The sequence below is a fragment of the Schistocerca serialis genome, chromosome 2 (assembly GCF_023864345.2).
Source record: "Schistocerca serialis cubense isolate TAMUIC-IGC-003099 chromosome 2, iqSchSeri2.2, whole genome shotgun sequence".
NCBI classification, from domain to species: domain Eukaryota; kingdom Metazoa; phylum Arthropoda; class Insecta; order Orthoptera; family Acrididae; genus Schistocerca; species Schistocerca serialis.
In genome coordinates this window covers 1055640766-1055657992 of record NC_064639.1, presented here as the reverse complement: position 1 = coordinate 1055657992, position 17227 = coordinate 1055640766, and the positions used below count along the sequence as shown (strand labels likewise).

The 17227-nt window shown below is 43.5% G+C and overlaps 1 protein-coding gene across 1 annotated transcript in view; it reads right to left on the bottom strand.

Annotated features, from left to right (window-relative positions):
- The window catches only part of LOC126458507 (clavesin-1-like), a 217519-nt gene that overhangs the window by 26876 nt on the left and 173416 nt on the right, over positions 1-17227 (bottom strand). The window contains exon 5 of the mRNA XM_050095601.1: positions 2735-2928. Within this exon, the coding sequence (XP_049951558.1) occupies positions 2735-2928 (194 nt within the window). The remainder of the gene's footprint in view (positions 1-2734; positions 2929-17227) is intronic.

Here is a 17227-nt window from a genome sequence, read left to right as displayed (position 1 = left end):
CATGCAGTCACCGAGTGTCGTAAAAATATGAACATTGATTAGCTACTTACTGCCAGTACTATTGTTTGCTAATGACCAGTTTCAGCCTAAATTTTGTCGCCTCAGTAACTGTTCACTCTTGTACTCCATAACAGAAACTTCGCTACTTATTTTCAGTTTTAACTTCACTCACTTAAAGCAAGGTAAAATTTCACTGGCAAGACTAACAAGTAAAGATAAAGCAAAAATTAAGAGTGCACAATTTTACTTAGTCTGTGTTTAGCTTATCGAGTGACTTCTGTTGGCTTGGTGTCTTATTGTTCTGATATTAATTCAGTTGCCCATTTTCTTAAATTCAGTAGTTCAATAATTAAAAATAAATTGCTTGCCCTTTTCCAATTTTGTATTACGTTAAGATGAGGTTACTGAAAATCATTTTTTACGAAACCAAGTTTCTGTTACATCCAATCATTTATTTAACCAGCAACTTCATTTAATTTTACTTTCAAAATGTAGTATTTCAGAACAAGTAACTGCAAGCTCAGTGCTTTCTGATTCATTTATTTTCTCGTGAAATTTTGTGTTGTGGAAAAGCGACACAATATTTTGTTGCCACGCCAGTGATTATTTGCTTTACTTTCTTTACCATTATCCTTCCTTGGATTTTGGATATTCATTGCTCTAGTAGGCTGGCGACCGTTTAATTATCCCTCTTTTGCTAATCAGTATTTTTTTATTATCAATATTTCCTTTGTATTAAAAATATTACATGCTACCGTTTTCCCCCATGTGGCTCGTGAGCGACTGCACTAAATTTCCACCCATTTCCAAATCATCAATGTTTAGGTTAGGTTTAGAATAGATTCTTCCTTCAGATGGGTCTGTTGTACACTTTCCTACTACTATCTGGTATTATTTCCCTTCGGTAACGATAGCCTTACTCACTGTAAAATTTCATTAGACATACGCGATCCCGGTCAACTTTATCACAATGCAGTAGGCCGATTAGGAAGGGTCGATTTGGTTATGGGGAGAAGTATGGGGGTAAAATTTGTGGGAGACGGCCAAGGATCTACTACCTTAAGCAAATTTTTATAAGCTGCAGTAGCTATACATAACTTCATCACAGTATTCTTGAGACTGAGGATAACAACATGGACAAATGTTGGTGTACATAAAGCAAGAGATGTACACTGCTGGCCATTAAAATTGCTACGCCACGAAGATGACGTGCTACAGACGCGAAATTTAACCGACAGGAAGAAGATGCTGCGATATGGAAATGATTAGCTTTTCAGAGCATTAACACAAGGTTGGCGCCGGTGGCGACACCTACAACGTGCTGACATGAGGAAAGTTTCCAACCGATTTCTCATACACAAACAGCAGTTGACCGGCGTTGCCTGCTGAAACGTTGTTGTGATGCCTCGTGTAAGGAGGAGAAATGCGTACCATCACGTTTCCGACTTTGATAAAGGTCGGATTGTAACCTATCGCGATTGCGGTTTATCGTATCGTGACATTGCTGCTCGCGTTGGTCGAGATCCAATGAGTGTTAGCAGAATATGGAATCGGTGAGTTCAGGGGGGTAATACGGAACGCCGTGCTGGACCCCAACGGCATCGTATTACTAGCAGTCGAGATGACAGGTATCTTATCCGCATGGCTGTAACGGATCGTGCAGCCACGTTTCGATCCCTGAGTCAACAGATGGGACGTTTGCAAGACAACAACCATCTGACGAACAGTACGACGACGTTTGCAGCAGCATGGCCTATCAGCTCGGAGACCATGGTTGCGGTTACCCTTGACGCTGCATCACTGACAGGAGCGCCTGCGATGGTGTACTCAACGACGAACCTGGGTGCTCGAATGGCAAAACGTCATTTTTTCGGATGAATCCAGGTTCTGTTTACAGTATCATGATGGTCGCATCCATGTTTGGCAACATCGCGGTGAACGCACATTGGAAGCGTGTATTCGTCATCGGCATACTGGCGTATCACCCAGAGTGGTGGCATGGGGTGCCATTGGTTACACGTCTCGGTCACCTCTTGTTCGCATTGACGGCACTTTGAACAGTGGGCGTTACATTTCAAATGTGTTACGATCCGTGGCTCTACCCTTCATTCGATCCCTGCGAAACGCTACATTTCAGCAGGATAATGCCCGACTGCGTGTTGCTGGTCCTGTACGAGCATTTCTGGATACAGAAAATATTCGACTGCTGCCCTGGCCAGCACATTCTCCAGATATCTCACCAATTAAAACGTCTGGTCAATGGTGGCCGAGCAACTGGCTCGTCACAATACGCCAGTCACTATTCTTGATGAACTGTGGTATCGTGTTGAAGCTGCATTGGCAGCTGTACCTGTACACGCCATTCAAGCTGTTTGACTCAATGCTCAGGCGTATCAAGGCCGTTATTACGGCCGGAGGTCGTTGTTCTTGGTACTGATTTCTCAGGATATAAGCACCCAAATTGCGTGAAAATGTAATCACATGTCAGTTCTAGAATAATATATTTGTCCAATGAATACCCGTTTATCATCTGCATTTTTTCTTGGTGTAGCAAAATTAATGGCCAGTAGTGTATTTTTGAAACTTCAGATGCAAGTGACATCGAGATATTTATGCAAACCAGTGACATGATTGGTGTTAGCGTGTCTGTATTTCGTCTCTTTGATCACCGTTAGCAAATACAGAAACTACTTTGGTTTTGGAGCACGGGCAGCCGTAATTTTCGTTTACGCACCCCCATGAGAGCCATGACCTTGGCGGCGACGGAGGGCGTGAGGTACCACGTCTGCGACAGCGAGAGGCCCTCCAGGTCGAAGATGGCGATGCCGCCCAGGATCTGCGCCCTCTGCTCCAGGATGCCCAGCTCGAGCACCGCCAGCGACGCCTTCAGCAGGTCCTCCACCGAACACCTGCCCGGGTCCCAGTTCCCTGCAAACACACACGCGTTGCACACTCCACTCAACAAATGAGGCTGTTGCAAGCGGAACTTATCCCATATACATAACGAAACGTGGGCAACGCAAGATTATACGCTTCTAATTTACTAGTGTTCAGCAAATAACTGTGTAAAATTTATGTTGACTGCCATAACTGCATTTTCATTACGTATTGTACAGAGCATTTTAGTTTATTTACTAATTTCTTACACTGTCGTATTATTTGTACAAAAGACTTGTTTGAATCGTCATATTACCCCTCAAAGTATGGAACATTGTGCTTAACATATGCTTCAACCACTTAAAAATGGCGACGATATGTATGCATTTTAGAACACACAAAAAGACAGATCTTTTTCATTTTTTAAATGTAAGCTCTGCAAAGCAATAGGTTTCTGTAGATGAGCATTCATTAATATCACGTTGTGCTGTTCGTAATTTAGTATTTGAACATTTAATAGGTTATCATAATGATTGTAAAACACACGATATACACGAACGTTATGCTCCAGGTATGAATGCATGAACTTTATAAAAGTTTCCTAGTGAACCCATAGCTAAGCGTAAATGAATGTGTAGCAACATGCCACAGATCTGTTAAGTGATAAACACACTTTAATTGTCCTTTCTGATTACAGGCACATCTGTAAGAAGTGGAAAACAATCCCTGAATCGAAGATTATAAATTGACAAGCATAGGATCACAAACTGATGTGCCAACACAAAATAGCACTGCGTGGGTTGATGTATGATCCAACGATATCCAGAAATTCGGAGTTTGTAGTTATGTACAGAAAGTTTATTCCCTATCTCTAAATCAGTCATTGGAAATGCAGCATTTTAAAGTAAATATTAACACACGATTCTTATTTTGACGGAGTGTGACTTCATTTGAGGGACTCAGTCCAGTCAGTCGAAACAAAGCAAATCACTGTGTTACGGTCTACAGGACGCTTTGCTAGTTCTAACCTATGTACAACCTTCAGAGCTATGGCGTATGGTGATTATTTTCTGTGACAGAATTTAATGTCACCAGGTGGCATGAGTGAATATACAAGATGATAACCAAGGTAATGAGTAGAGAATTGAAACATAGTTATAACTTTTCGCAACTGCAAGAAAGTCTGTATTTAGACCAAAGGCATATTGGTTTTATATAAATTGCTAGAGAGCAGTAACAATTGTGATTTGGCCAACAAATTAAAAATGTATTATTTGCGCGACTGTTGATGTAACGCAATAAAATAAAAAAAATATAGTCATTCAATGTTTCGCAGTATTATTCACAACCAGATGCAGTATGTTTCATTTTGAGAGGGGTAAATTATTTGGTACTTTTTTCAGGTGGCAACTGACACAGAAAATTCGCTTATACTGGCCACTATAACATAAATTTTTAATATTTTGAGCGTTAAAAGAATTAATAAGCGTTTCGCCGCAAAAAGATTTTCCCTTAATTTTGAAAAAACTCAGTACGTTCACTTCTAGACAAGAAATAGTATGATATAACAATTAATGTCAGAGGTCAGTGCATAGGGTGAATGCACCAAAGTTTTGGATGTATGGATGAAACCCTGAAATGGACGGAACATAAGAAGTTTCTCAATACGCTTAATTCAGTAAATTTTGCGTACTGCTTAATAGCTAGTTATGTAATACTTCACTGATTTTCACTCAGCGTCTTACGACTTGGTTTCCTGTTATATCTTTAAGTCATCACTTAAGTAAGAAGTACTTATTGAGCAAAAGTGAAGAGTGGGAATTAATATAAAGTGTTAATCAACAACTATCTGGTAGCTGCTTCTCCAGCTTTATGCGTTCTGCTAGCAGCTTCACAATGTGTGTTAAGGGTCGCCTGACGCGTTCTTTCTGCTGTTTCGGCAGACACTTTCAATTCAGCATGTTTTTGTAAAGCGCGGATGCAGCTCATCTGAAGAAACATTTCTCATCATGCGTTTCATGTGACGCCCACGGTCAGCGAAAAATGTCGCTTTGTTTCTCCTTACAAACAAAATATTTTTAATTGAAATTGTATGTCCCAATTCGATAGAAGTTTCTTCAACAAGAGCGATATTTGGTTTAACGATGTGTGTGAAGAGGACAACAAAACACGAAGAATGACCGGTGCTTCAGCAGCGGCCGAGTAGCGCCGTTGCAAGGCTGACAGACAGACCATGCGATGTGAGCGAACAAACGATAGAAGGGACAAGTCGCATACGAAAGCAAATGTTTACCAATCTTTATCAACTGAATTAGAGTGTGATGGAGAGTGAAAAAACATAGCACTGAACAAATACAGTCCGATAGAGTTTAACTCTAGATACTGTATTTGCCCCACGGAGTCCTGATGTTTCAGTTTTCAGACTCCTAACATGATAATATCTCCTGTATTTTACTGAGTTTCTGGGCTGAAAAAAAAACTAGCTCTAGTGTTATGGCCCTCTTCATATAGGTAAACATCTGTTGACCACATTTTTAGTAACAAGAAACAAACCGACATCTGACACTCTCAGTTAACACGGAACCTCAGATGAAACGCTAGAAGAGCATTATTTGTTTGGGATGATACGATCTACGAATTTCAGAAAAATTGTAGATATCGGCCAAAAACGGGAGAAACTGCGCCTGGCCTCTTTTATGAGACGCAAGTACCAGCTGACGAAGTTAGTTATAAAATAATATATCTAAATTTCAGAAGTGTGTTAATATTCACAGATACAACTCTTGAACAACTGATCTCTGAGTCAGTATTACGCTCCAAAAATCTTTTTCATCGCTTTCGCAACAACATGAAATGCCTGTTGGGTAGCAAAGCAAATTTTAACTTAATCTCAATTCGTTTCTTCTGGAGAACTCTCTTACAACAGTAGGATATTGAATTAAACGCTGGCAGTATGTGTAGTATTTAGTAATGAATTTGTGCTTCACTTTTACTATGAATAATGACGAAGACTAGTATGTTCATTTCCTGTTAAAAGTTATGCCGCTGTGCTATTTTGCAGTTATTTATAGCTAGCATGTGGCTCTACCCACAATCAATCGTGTACGAGGATCGCTCAATAATGCCCCTCATTTTTTTTAAAGCCATTAGTATAGACAGGCAAACGTCCTTGGTGGTGCATCACATTTGATGTTTGTTCTGTGCGCCGGTGAAGTTTCGAACCGTTCTGGCAGATGGCAGAGCCGTAGTACAGCGTCAAAGTGGCGTCCACATACGGCCCACGTTACAAGCAGCGTTCTGTTATTGAATTCTTGTGTGCAGAAAAAGAAACCGTGGTAAACATCCATAAACGTTTGTGTGCATCGTGTGGCGATGTTGCAGTTGATAGGAGTACAGTTGGCCGATGGGGAAAGAAAGCTACAGCCTCAGGAAATGGAGAAACAGAGCTCCATGATCAGCCACGCTCGGGACATCCCGTCATAGCCACTATTCCAGAAGTGCTGAATCGTGCAGATGCCATTATTTGTGCCGAACGGCCCATCACAATTCGACAATTGGCTCTACATTTCTCGGTCAGCATTGTAAGTGCGTCTGAATGATCGAGACTCTCGAATATTTAAAGAGGTGCTTACGATGCGTTCCACGAATGCTCACAGCAGACCACAAGGTTCATAGAAAGGCCGCCGAGCGAGGTGCCGCAGTGGTTAGCACACTGGACTCGCATTCGGGAGGATGACGGTTCAATCTCGCGTCCGGCCATCGTGATTTAGGTTTTCCGTGATTTCCCTAAATCGCTCCAGGCAAATGCAGGGATGGTTCCTTTGAAAGGGCACAGCCGACTTCCTTCCCCGTCCTTCCCTAATCCGATGAGACCGATGACCCCCCCCCCCCCAAAGAAAGGCCACTGCGCCGCGCGGGGTAGCCGTGCGCTCTTAGGCGCCTTGCCATGGTTCGCGCGGCTTCCCCCGTCGGAGGTTCGAGTCCTCCCTTGGACATGGGGGTGTGTGTTGCCATTGACGTAAGTTAGTTTAAGTTAGATTAAGTAGTGTGTAAACCTAGGAACCGATGACCTTAGCAGTTTGGTCCCACGGAACTTACCCCAAATTTCCAAAAAAAAAGGCCATTTCATCTGAATTGTTGGAGCGTTTTGAGACCGACGGAGAGGCCTTACTGCCACGGATCATTACGGGGGACGAAAGCTGGGTGCACCACTTCGCGCCGGAAACAAAAAGGCAGAACATGCAGTGGCATCATCCTCATTCACCACAAAAGAAGAAATTCAAGAAAACCCCTCTGCCGGAAAAGTCATGGTGACAGTCTTCTGGGATTGTGATGGCGCCATTCGTGGATGTGATGCTAAGAGGGTCAACCATCAAGTCAGAGGCATGCGACAAGAATCCAGCAGAAATCTTGTTGCAATACGATAATGCACGTCCACATACAAGTCTGAGAGCCCGGGAACCAATCGCCAAATAGGGTTCAGCGTCATTGCCTTATCCACCCTACAGTCTAGACCTGGCACCCTCGGACGTCCATCCCTTTGGGCTGCTTGAAGATTTTCTACGGGGAACACACTTTAAAGTATCAAGTGATGCAGTGAAAACGTGGCTACGCCTACCGGACGAGAGCTTTTACCAGCAGGAAGTACACGCGCTTCCACAACGTTGACGTACGGCCATAGAACGTGATAGAGACTACGTAGAAAAGTAGGACATGGACATGTTGATTTATATTGTCAGCAAATTCTGACTTAACAATAAATATGTTCTGTGAAAAAAATGTGGGGCATTACTTATTGAACGACCCTGCTATATGCGGCATGTAAACTAACACATTCCATCTCATTTTCTGAAGAAATCGAGCAAATTATCCAGAGTCCGTGTAACGAAACTAAGAAACTAGATCTTAAGTAAACCAGGTCAGGAAAGCAAATTCCATGTGCAGCTCATCCATCTGATATTGACGTCTGCATCCGCAAATGAGGTCGCTTCTTACGTATCTTAGTGTGTTGTCACTTGACCAGAGAATATGTGGATCGAGTCCTAGATGTGGATAGATTTGCATCGCAACTAGTTTGAGCTTAGAGATGCGATGGCACGCAGTCTCTGATTTCTAGACAGTATACTGATATCCCGGGTTAAACCACAAACCTATCCGCCGCGCCTCCAGGAATGAGAACAGCTGCTGCTGTTGTTGTTGGTGCTCCGTCCTTAGGACTTCTATTTTAATTGGCGTACTGATGCATCGCAGCGTTTAACATGTGGCCCACCGAAGTGCTTTATCAGTGAATCAACGAAATTTAAAGTGTGCGTGTTACATATGCATGTAAGTGTGAAACAAGGAGCTACAAGTTACAGAATGAAAGGCAGATTCAGCATTCGAAACAGTCAACAGAAACATAATTTTGATGAAGATGTAAATGTTTTATGTCAGCTGAAGATGAATACCTGATACAAATCTTGGCATACATTACGTTATGTTGAAACTAGGTGGTTGCTGTATTTCTTCAATTAATGTAATCCATAGCCATGGAACTCAACCACTATTGTCATGGATAAATTAATACTGAGCAGTTTAGCACTTTTGAAGCAGTGTTTAGCGTAATGGCTCTGAGCGCTATGGGACTTAACATCTGAGGTCATCAGTTCCCTATAACTTAGAACTACTTAAACCTAACGAACCTAAGGGCATCACACACATCCATGCCCGTGGCAGGATTCGAACATGCGACCGTAGCGGTCGCGCGGTTCCAGACTGAAGCGCCTAGAACCGCTCGGCCATATCGGCCGGCTGTTTAGTGTAGTCATAAACGATAGTGACTGAATTGAAACGACAGTGACAACGGCTTAAAGAGACTGCTTCGAAATAGGACGCTGTAGATAAGGCAGTAGGATCGCAGGACGGAGGAAGAGGCGGAGAAGGTTGGACTGGAGTCAGTTGTTAGCCGAATATGTGGATGAGATGGCTATTGTGATAAGTGAACTATTAGCCCTCTCTTGAAGTTAGAATGGAGATGGAGATTTTGAGGAAGATCGTTTCCAAGTTGGATTCCTGAAGGAGAAAATCATTTTGGAAACATGGCATACCTAAAACTCACTTTCACACCAGAATCGGTAATCATAATCACGTCAGTTCCTACACTATGGTGGCCACCTATGCTGGCGCTGAGTCTGAATACACTATCCTTTCGCTTCTACTGTCATATATAACATCACAGATTATACTCGGGAAGCATTCATCACAACCGACCACTAAATTTCAGAAGTGTGTTAATATTCACAGATACAACTCTTGAACAACTGATCTCTGAGTCAGTATTACGCTCCAAAAATCTTTTTCATCGCTTTCGCAACAACATGAAATGCCTGTTGGGTAGCAAAGCAAATTTTAACTTAATCTCAATTCGTTTCTTCTGGAGAACTCTCTTACAACAGTAGGATATTGAATTAAACGCTGGCAGTATGTGTAGTATTTAGTAATGAATTTGTGCTTCACTTTTACTATGAATAATGACGAAGACTAGTATGTTCATTTCCTGTTAAAAGTTATGCCGCTGTGCTATTTTGCAGTTATTTATAGCTAGCATGTGGCTCTACCCACAATCAATCGTGTACGAGGATCGCTCAATAATGCCCCTCATTTTTTTTAAAGCCATTAGTATAGACAGGCAAACGTCCTTGGTGGTGCATCACATTTGATGTTTGTTCTGTGCGCCGGTGAAGTTTCGAACCGTTCTGGCAGATGGCAGAGCCGTAGTACAGCGTCAAAGTGGCGTCCACATACGGCCCACGTTACAAGCAGCGTTCTGTTATTGAATTCTTGTGTGCAGAAAAAGAAACCGTGGTAAACATCCATAAACGTTTGTGTGCATCGTGTGGCGATGTTGCAGTTGATAGGAGTACAGTTGGCCGATGGGGAAAGAAAGCTACAGCCTCAGGAAATGGAGAAACAGAGCTCCATGATCAGCCACGCTCGGGACATCCCGTCATAGCCACTATTCCAGAAGTGCTGAATCGTGCAGATGCCATTATTTGTGCCGAACGGCCCATCACAATTCGACAATTGGCTCTACATTTCTCGGTCAGCATTGTAAGTGCGTCTGAATGATCGAGACTCTCGAATATTTAAAGAGGTGCTTACGATGCGTTCCACGAATGCTCACAGCAGACCACAAGGTTCATAGAAAGGCCGCCGAGCGAGGTGCCGCAGTGGTTAGCACACTGGACTCGCATTCGGGAGGATGACGGTTCAATCTCGCGTCCGGCCATCGTGATTTAGGTTTTCCGTGATTTCCCTAAATCGCTCCAGGCAAATGCAGGGATGGTTCCTTTGAAAGGGCACAGCCGACTTCCTTCCCCGTCCTTCCCTAATCCGATGAGACCGATGACCCCCCCCCCCCCCCCCCAAAGAAAGGCCACTGCGCCGCGCGGGGTAGCCGTGCGCTCTTAGGCGCCTTGCCATGGTTCGCGCGGCTTCCCCCGTCGGAGGTTCGAGTCCTCCCTTGGACATGGGGGTGTGTGTTGCCATTGACGTAAGTTAGTTTAAGTTAGATTAAGTAGTGTGTAAACCTAGGAACCGATGACCTTAGCAGTTTGGTCCCACGGAACTTACCCCAAATTTCCAAAAAAAAAGGCCATTTCATCTGAATTGTTGGAGCGTTTTGAGACCGACGGAGAGGCCTTACTGCCACGGATCATTACGGGGGACGAAAGCTGGGTGCACCACTTCGCGCCGGAAACAAAAAGGCAGAACATGCAGTGGCATCATCCTCATTCACCACAAAAGAAGAAATTCAAGAAAACCCCTCTGCCGGAAAAGTCATGGTGACAGTCTTCTGGGATTGTGATGGCGCCATTCGTGGATGTGATGCTAAGAGGGTCAACCATCAAGTCAGAGGCATGCGACAAGAATCCAGCAGAAATCTTGTTGCAATACGATAATGCACGTCCACATACAAGTCTGAGAGCCCGGGAACCAATCGCCAAATAGGGTTCAGCGTCATTGCCTTATCCACCCTACAGTCTAGACCTGGCACCCTCGGACGTCCATCCCTTTGGGCTGCTTGAAGATTTTCTACGGGGAACACACTTTAAAGTATCAAGTGATGCAGTGAAAACGTGGCTACGCCTACCGGACGAGAGCTTTTACCAGCAGGAAGTACACGCGCTTCCACAACGTTGACGTACGGCCATAGAACGTGATAGAGACTACGTAGAAAAGTAGGACATGGACATGTTGATTTATATTGTCAGCAAATTCTGACTTAACAATAAATATGTTCTGTGAAAAAAATGTGGGGCATTACTTATTGAACGACCCTGCTATATGCGGCATGTAAACTAACACATTCCATCTCATTTTCTGAAGAAATCGAGCAAATTATCCAGAGTCCGTGTAACGAAACTAAGAAACTAGATCTTAAGTAAACCAGGTCAGGAAAGCAAATTCCATGTGCAGCTCATCCATCTGATATTGACGTCTGCATCCGCAAATGAGGTCGCTTCTTACGTATCTTAGTGTGTTGTCACTTGACCAGAGAATATGTGGATCGAGTCCTAGATGTGGATAGATTTGCATCGCAACTAGTTTGAGCTTAGAGATGCGATGGCACGCAGTCTCTGATTTCTAGACAGTATACTGATATCCCGGGTTAAACCACAAACCTATCCGCCGCGCCTCCAGGAATGAGAACAGCTGCTGCTGTTGTTGTTGGTGCTCCGTCCTTAGGACTTCTATTTTAATTGGCGTACTGATGCATCGCAGCGTTTAACATGTGGCCCACCGAAGTGCTTTATCAGTGAATCAACGAAATTTAAAGTGTGCGTGTTACATATGCATGTAAGTGTGAAACAAGGAGCTACAAGTTACAGAATGAAAGGCAGATTCAGCATTCGAAACAGTCAACAGAAACATAATTTTGATGAAGATGTAAATGTTTTATGTCAGCTGAAGATGAATACCTGATACAAATCTTGGCATACATTACGTTATGTTGAAACTAGGTGGTTGCTGTATTTCTTCAATTAATGTAATCCATAGCCATGGAACTCAACCACTATTGTCATGGATAAATTAATACTGAGCAGTTTAGCACTTTTGAAGCAGTGTTTAGCGTAATGGCTCTGAGCGCTATGGGACTTAACATCTGAGGTCATCAGTTCCCTATAACTTAGAACTACTTAAACCTAACGAACCTAAGGGCATCACACACATCCATGCCCGTGGCAGGATTCGAACATGCGACCGTAGCGGTCGCGCGGTTCCAGACTGAAGCGCCTAGAACCGCTCGGCCATATCGGCCGGCTGTTTAGTGTAGTCATAAACGATAGTGACTGAATTGAAACGACAGTGACAACGGCTTAAAGAGACTGCTTCGAAATAGGACGCTGTAGATAAGGCAGTAGGATCGCAGGACGGAGGAAGAGGCGGAGAAGGTTGGACTGGAGTCAGTTGTTAGCCGAATATGTGGATGAGATGGCTATTGTGATAAGTGAACTATTAGCCCTCTCTTGAAGTTAGAATGGAGATGGAGATTTTGAGGAAGATCGTTTCCAAGTTGGATTCCTGAAGGAGAAAATCATTTTGGAAACATGGCATACCTAAAACTCACTTTCACACCAGAATCGGTAATCATAATCACGTCAGTTCCTACACTATGGTGGCCACCTATGCTGGCGCTGAGTCTGAATACACTATCCTTTCGCTTCTACTGTCATATATAACATCACAGATTATACTCGGGAAGCATTCATCACAACCGACCACAGGACGACATACGTACACACACACACATTGAAGTACTCGTACTTCCCACGAACACCATTGAGAAACATTTAGTTTGGATTCGAACTACTGACTATGCGTTATTCTGTTTAAGTTTGTTCCTGGGTTTTGCTCCATCATTTAATTTAGGCACAGTACTTAGATTTCGAGTTTGCTGCAGGGAAACATTTACTGTAAGTTTTCACTTATCACTTTCAGTCATAAACATCACGCTAAGCCTGTTCTCGCAGAATGAATTCAGACTTTTAATCGACAATGGCTTCCCTGTGTCACTAAACTGCCTTTGGTCTATGTTACACATAACATTCGGCATTGTTGCCCAGTATCTTCCTGTAGACGTAAAGTGAAAAAGAACCTGAAACAAAGTTGGTAATCTTACGCGACTGTGACAATTCGTTCAAATTATAGTATTGACACTGAGTACGAAGTCCACACTGTCGCACTATGATGAATACAGTTGCGGAACATTTTTGTACCTATGCTGTAGACATTACAGCAGTTGTGAATGGTGCTTACAAATTACTAAGTGACTGAATCACACACTTACAAGGGAACCTCCCCATCGCACCCCCCTCAGATTTAGTTACAAGCTGGCACAGTGGATAGGCCTTGAAAAACTGAACACAGATCAATTGAGAAAACAGGAAGAAGTTGTGTGGAACTGTGAAAAAATAAGCAAAATATACAAACTGAGTAGTTCATGGGAAGATATGCAACATCAAGGACATTGGTAACGGAGGAGCGCCGTAGTGTCGTGGTAACGTGATCAGCTGCGCAACGAGAGGTCCTTGCTTCAAATCTTCCATCGAGTGAAAAATTTAATTTTTTTATTTTCAGTTTATGTGACAAACTCTTATGTTTTCATCACTTTTTTGAGAGTGATTATCACATCAACAAGAAAACTTAAATCGGGCAAGGTAGAAGAATCTTTTTACCCATTTGCCAAGTGTACAAGTTAGGTGGGTCGACAACATATTCCTGTCATGTGACGCACATGCCGTCACCAGTGTCGTATAGAATATATCAGATGTGTTTTCCTGTGGACGAATCGGTTGACCTATGACCTTGCGATCAAATGTTTTCGGTTCCCATTGGAGAGGCACGTCCTTTCGTCTAATAATCGCACGGTTTTGCGGTGCGGTCGCAAAACACAGACATTAAACTTATTACAGTGAACAGAGATGTCAATGAACGAACGGACAGATAATAACTATGCAAAAATAAAGAAAGTAAACTTTTCACTCGAGGGAAGACTTGAACCAAGGACCTCCCGTTCTGCAGCTGCTCACGTTACCACGAGACCACGGCGCTCCTGCGTTTCTAGTGTCCTAGATGTTGCATATGTGGCCCATGGACTACTCAGTTTGTATATTTTGCTTATTTTTTCACAGTTCCACACAACTTCTTCCTGTTTTCTCAATTGATCTGTGTTCAGTTTTTCAAGGCCTATCCACTGTGCCAGCTTATAACTAAATCTGAGGGGGGTGCGATGGGGAGGTTCCCTTGTTAGTAAGTTCCAGTACCGGCTGATCCACATTCCAGAGCAATTACTGGCGTGCTGATCCTTGAGGGGACCATGGAGTACTCTTTCCTGACACTGCGCTATCATAGGCTTCATAGTGTAATTGACGGCGTTTCATACAACAGTACCGTTGCCTGATGCCAAACTGTCACCATAGATTCTTATGTGGTAGAATGGTTCGTATCGTGGTATACTGAGCCTTATGTGCTCGACGTTGGAACTTGCAGTTATACCGAAGAGTAAACTCTACACAGGGCTCTCTCTCTCTCTCTCTCTCTCTCTCTTCCGCACACGTCTTCAGACTTGGTGAACATTACAGTGTTTTCCACGACAACTCACCAGCACGAGAGCTACTTTATGAGGTTCACCTATGAGCGTGTACGAGGAAAAGTTGAGACCACGCGACTTCTAAGGTTCTGACAGCAGAATTGCGTTAGGAGCATGTTTATTAGGGCGACCCGTGTAGTACTGATGAGGTGTCAGACGCGAGATGTCGCTTGCAGCAGGTAAGAGGATCACGCGGAAGGAAGGAAGAAAGGTAAAATTGGGGTTACCGTCCCGTTGACGAGTAGGTCGTTATACACCAAGCACAAGCTCGGATGGGTAAGGTTGGAGAAGTATGGAGAGGGCCGGCCGGTGTGGCCGTGCGGTTCTAGGCGCTACAGTCTGGAGCCGAGCGACCGCTCCGGTCGCAGGTTCGACTCCTGCCTCGGGCATGGGTGTGTGTGTGATGTCCTTAGGTTAGTTAGGTTTAATTAGTTCTAAGTTCTAGGCGACTGATGACCTCAGAAGTTAAGTCGCATAGTGCCCGGAGCCATTTGAACCATTTGAAGTATGGAGAGGTTGGTTGGTTGGTTTGGGGAAGGAGACCAGACAGCGTGGTCATCGGTCTCATCGGATTAGGGAAGGATGGGGAATGAAGTCGGCCGTGCCCTTTCAGAGGAACCATCCCGGCATTTGCCTGGAGTGATTTAGGGAAATCACGGAAAACCTAAATCAGGATGGCCGGACGCGGGATTGATCCGTCGTCCTTCCGAATGCGAGTCCAGTGTGTAACCACTGCGCCACCTCGCTCGGTATGGAGAGGAATATGGCCACGTCCTTTTCCATGGAATTCTGCGGTAGTTGCTATAAACAACTCAGGGAAACCAACGAAATCTTAAATCTGGATGGTCAGATAAGGATTTTAAGCGTCTTTCTCCCGCGTACAAGTTAGTCTTACAACCGCATCATTTCTTTAGTAAAATAAAGAGGCAACCGTTGTTTCAAAGTTCTGCCCTCAAGTCTACACTCTCCTTAACTAGCAGTGTTGGCGACGAAGTTGTCTTTTGGGGACCACAAAATTATCTAACTGGTTCGAAGAGTTTAATTCATAATGTTATTGTTTCTAAACTCTCCGTCCCTCATCCCTCCTCCTCTCTTTTCTTCCCTGCTGCAGCATTAAAGGACTACACAAATTCAGTTCCGTTGTTATACCTGCTTGCTTTGGAAACATACACTTAACTCCAGCCGGCCACGGTGGTCTCGCGGTTCTAGGCGCTCAGTCCGGAACTGCGCGACTGCTACGGTCGCAGGTTCGAATCCTGCCTCGGGCATGGATGTGTGTGATGTCCTTAGGTTAGTTAGGTTTAATTAGTTCTAAGTTCTAGGGGACTGATGACCTAAGATGTTAAGTCCCATAGTGCTCAGAACCATTTTTTTTGAACTTAACTCCACTCTGGCTTCGAACAACAGCCCCCTTATTGGCTACCAGAGCTCCTGAGTAACCGCTAACTGCCATGCACAACAGGATCAACGCATCAAGAAAATTGTGCATGTACAGACAGCGTTGTGATGTCGACAAGCACCGCTCTAGATTGAGACAAGAGCCACTTGCAGTTCGCAAGCCGCGTTGTGACCACCCCTGTTATTCAGGGTGAACCCTATGCTGACAAAATTTCGAAGAGTTTTGGAGGATATTTTCCGAGTGTTTTGGAATCAAGAATTTGTGCTATCTCGTGGAGCCTTACAGAGTAATTGCATTTCGCTGGATTCTTTACTTACATGTTTCTTTGTATATGTACCGCACTGAAAATATCTGCACAACAGTGTAAACGTCGACGGCATGCGCTATGTGTCTTGGTCGCAAACAAACTTCGTTCTTGGCAACAGCGACGCCCACCTTACATTTCGCTCTCAAGTTTGCATTCACTGCTGCGCGTTTCTGTCTAGGGCTTATTTTTCTGGAAGTGTTAGTTGCACGTTAATAATGATACACAGCAGCATGGACAGGCTTACTGTTTTACAGTTGGCGAGTAATCGCACCGTGTATGGGTCAGTGAATGTAGTGGAAGAGCGACACAAGGACGCTTCGCTGAATTGTTTCCGTAACGACGGTAACCACAGTACTTTTGCTTCTGTACATAGGAGTACAACAGAAACCGTGTCATCCTGCAGTTTATCGGGCGTTTCGGTGGTTGCACATGACAGATGTTTTCACCGTTGTGCAGTCATTTTCATGGAAACAAAAGTAACTGGTGTAAAAAACCGAATACATTATAATTACATTATGAATGAAACAACACATGTACTGTAATACACTATTTATTACTTATTCACAAACCGGTTTTTAGCTGTTACGCCATTATCAGGAACAAAGTTGAGTATGTGGTGCAGTGAAATTTTGTTGGATCAAAGATTATAAACTGATGGTTGTACAGAGCGTCTCCATTTTCATAGATGAAAAATGTTAATGTTAGAATTAGGAATAAAACAAGAGGGATTATTTCAGTATAAACGCGATGTAAGATTATTTAACTACGATGAAATACGTGACACATTAACTAATGAACTACAGGCAAATTACAACAGTCTTGCATAGAAGAAGCGAACTGAACAAAGTTTGATGACGTATTCCACAGATGTGGCTGAACAAAATAATCTTGTCTTCAATAGGTCTTAAATTACAAACAGATAAGATATAGTAGTGATATTAAGTAACTAAGTGAAGCAGCTGTGATTATGTTGCTGTTGTGGCCTTCAGTCCAGAGACTGGTTTGATGCAGC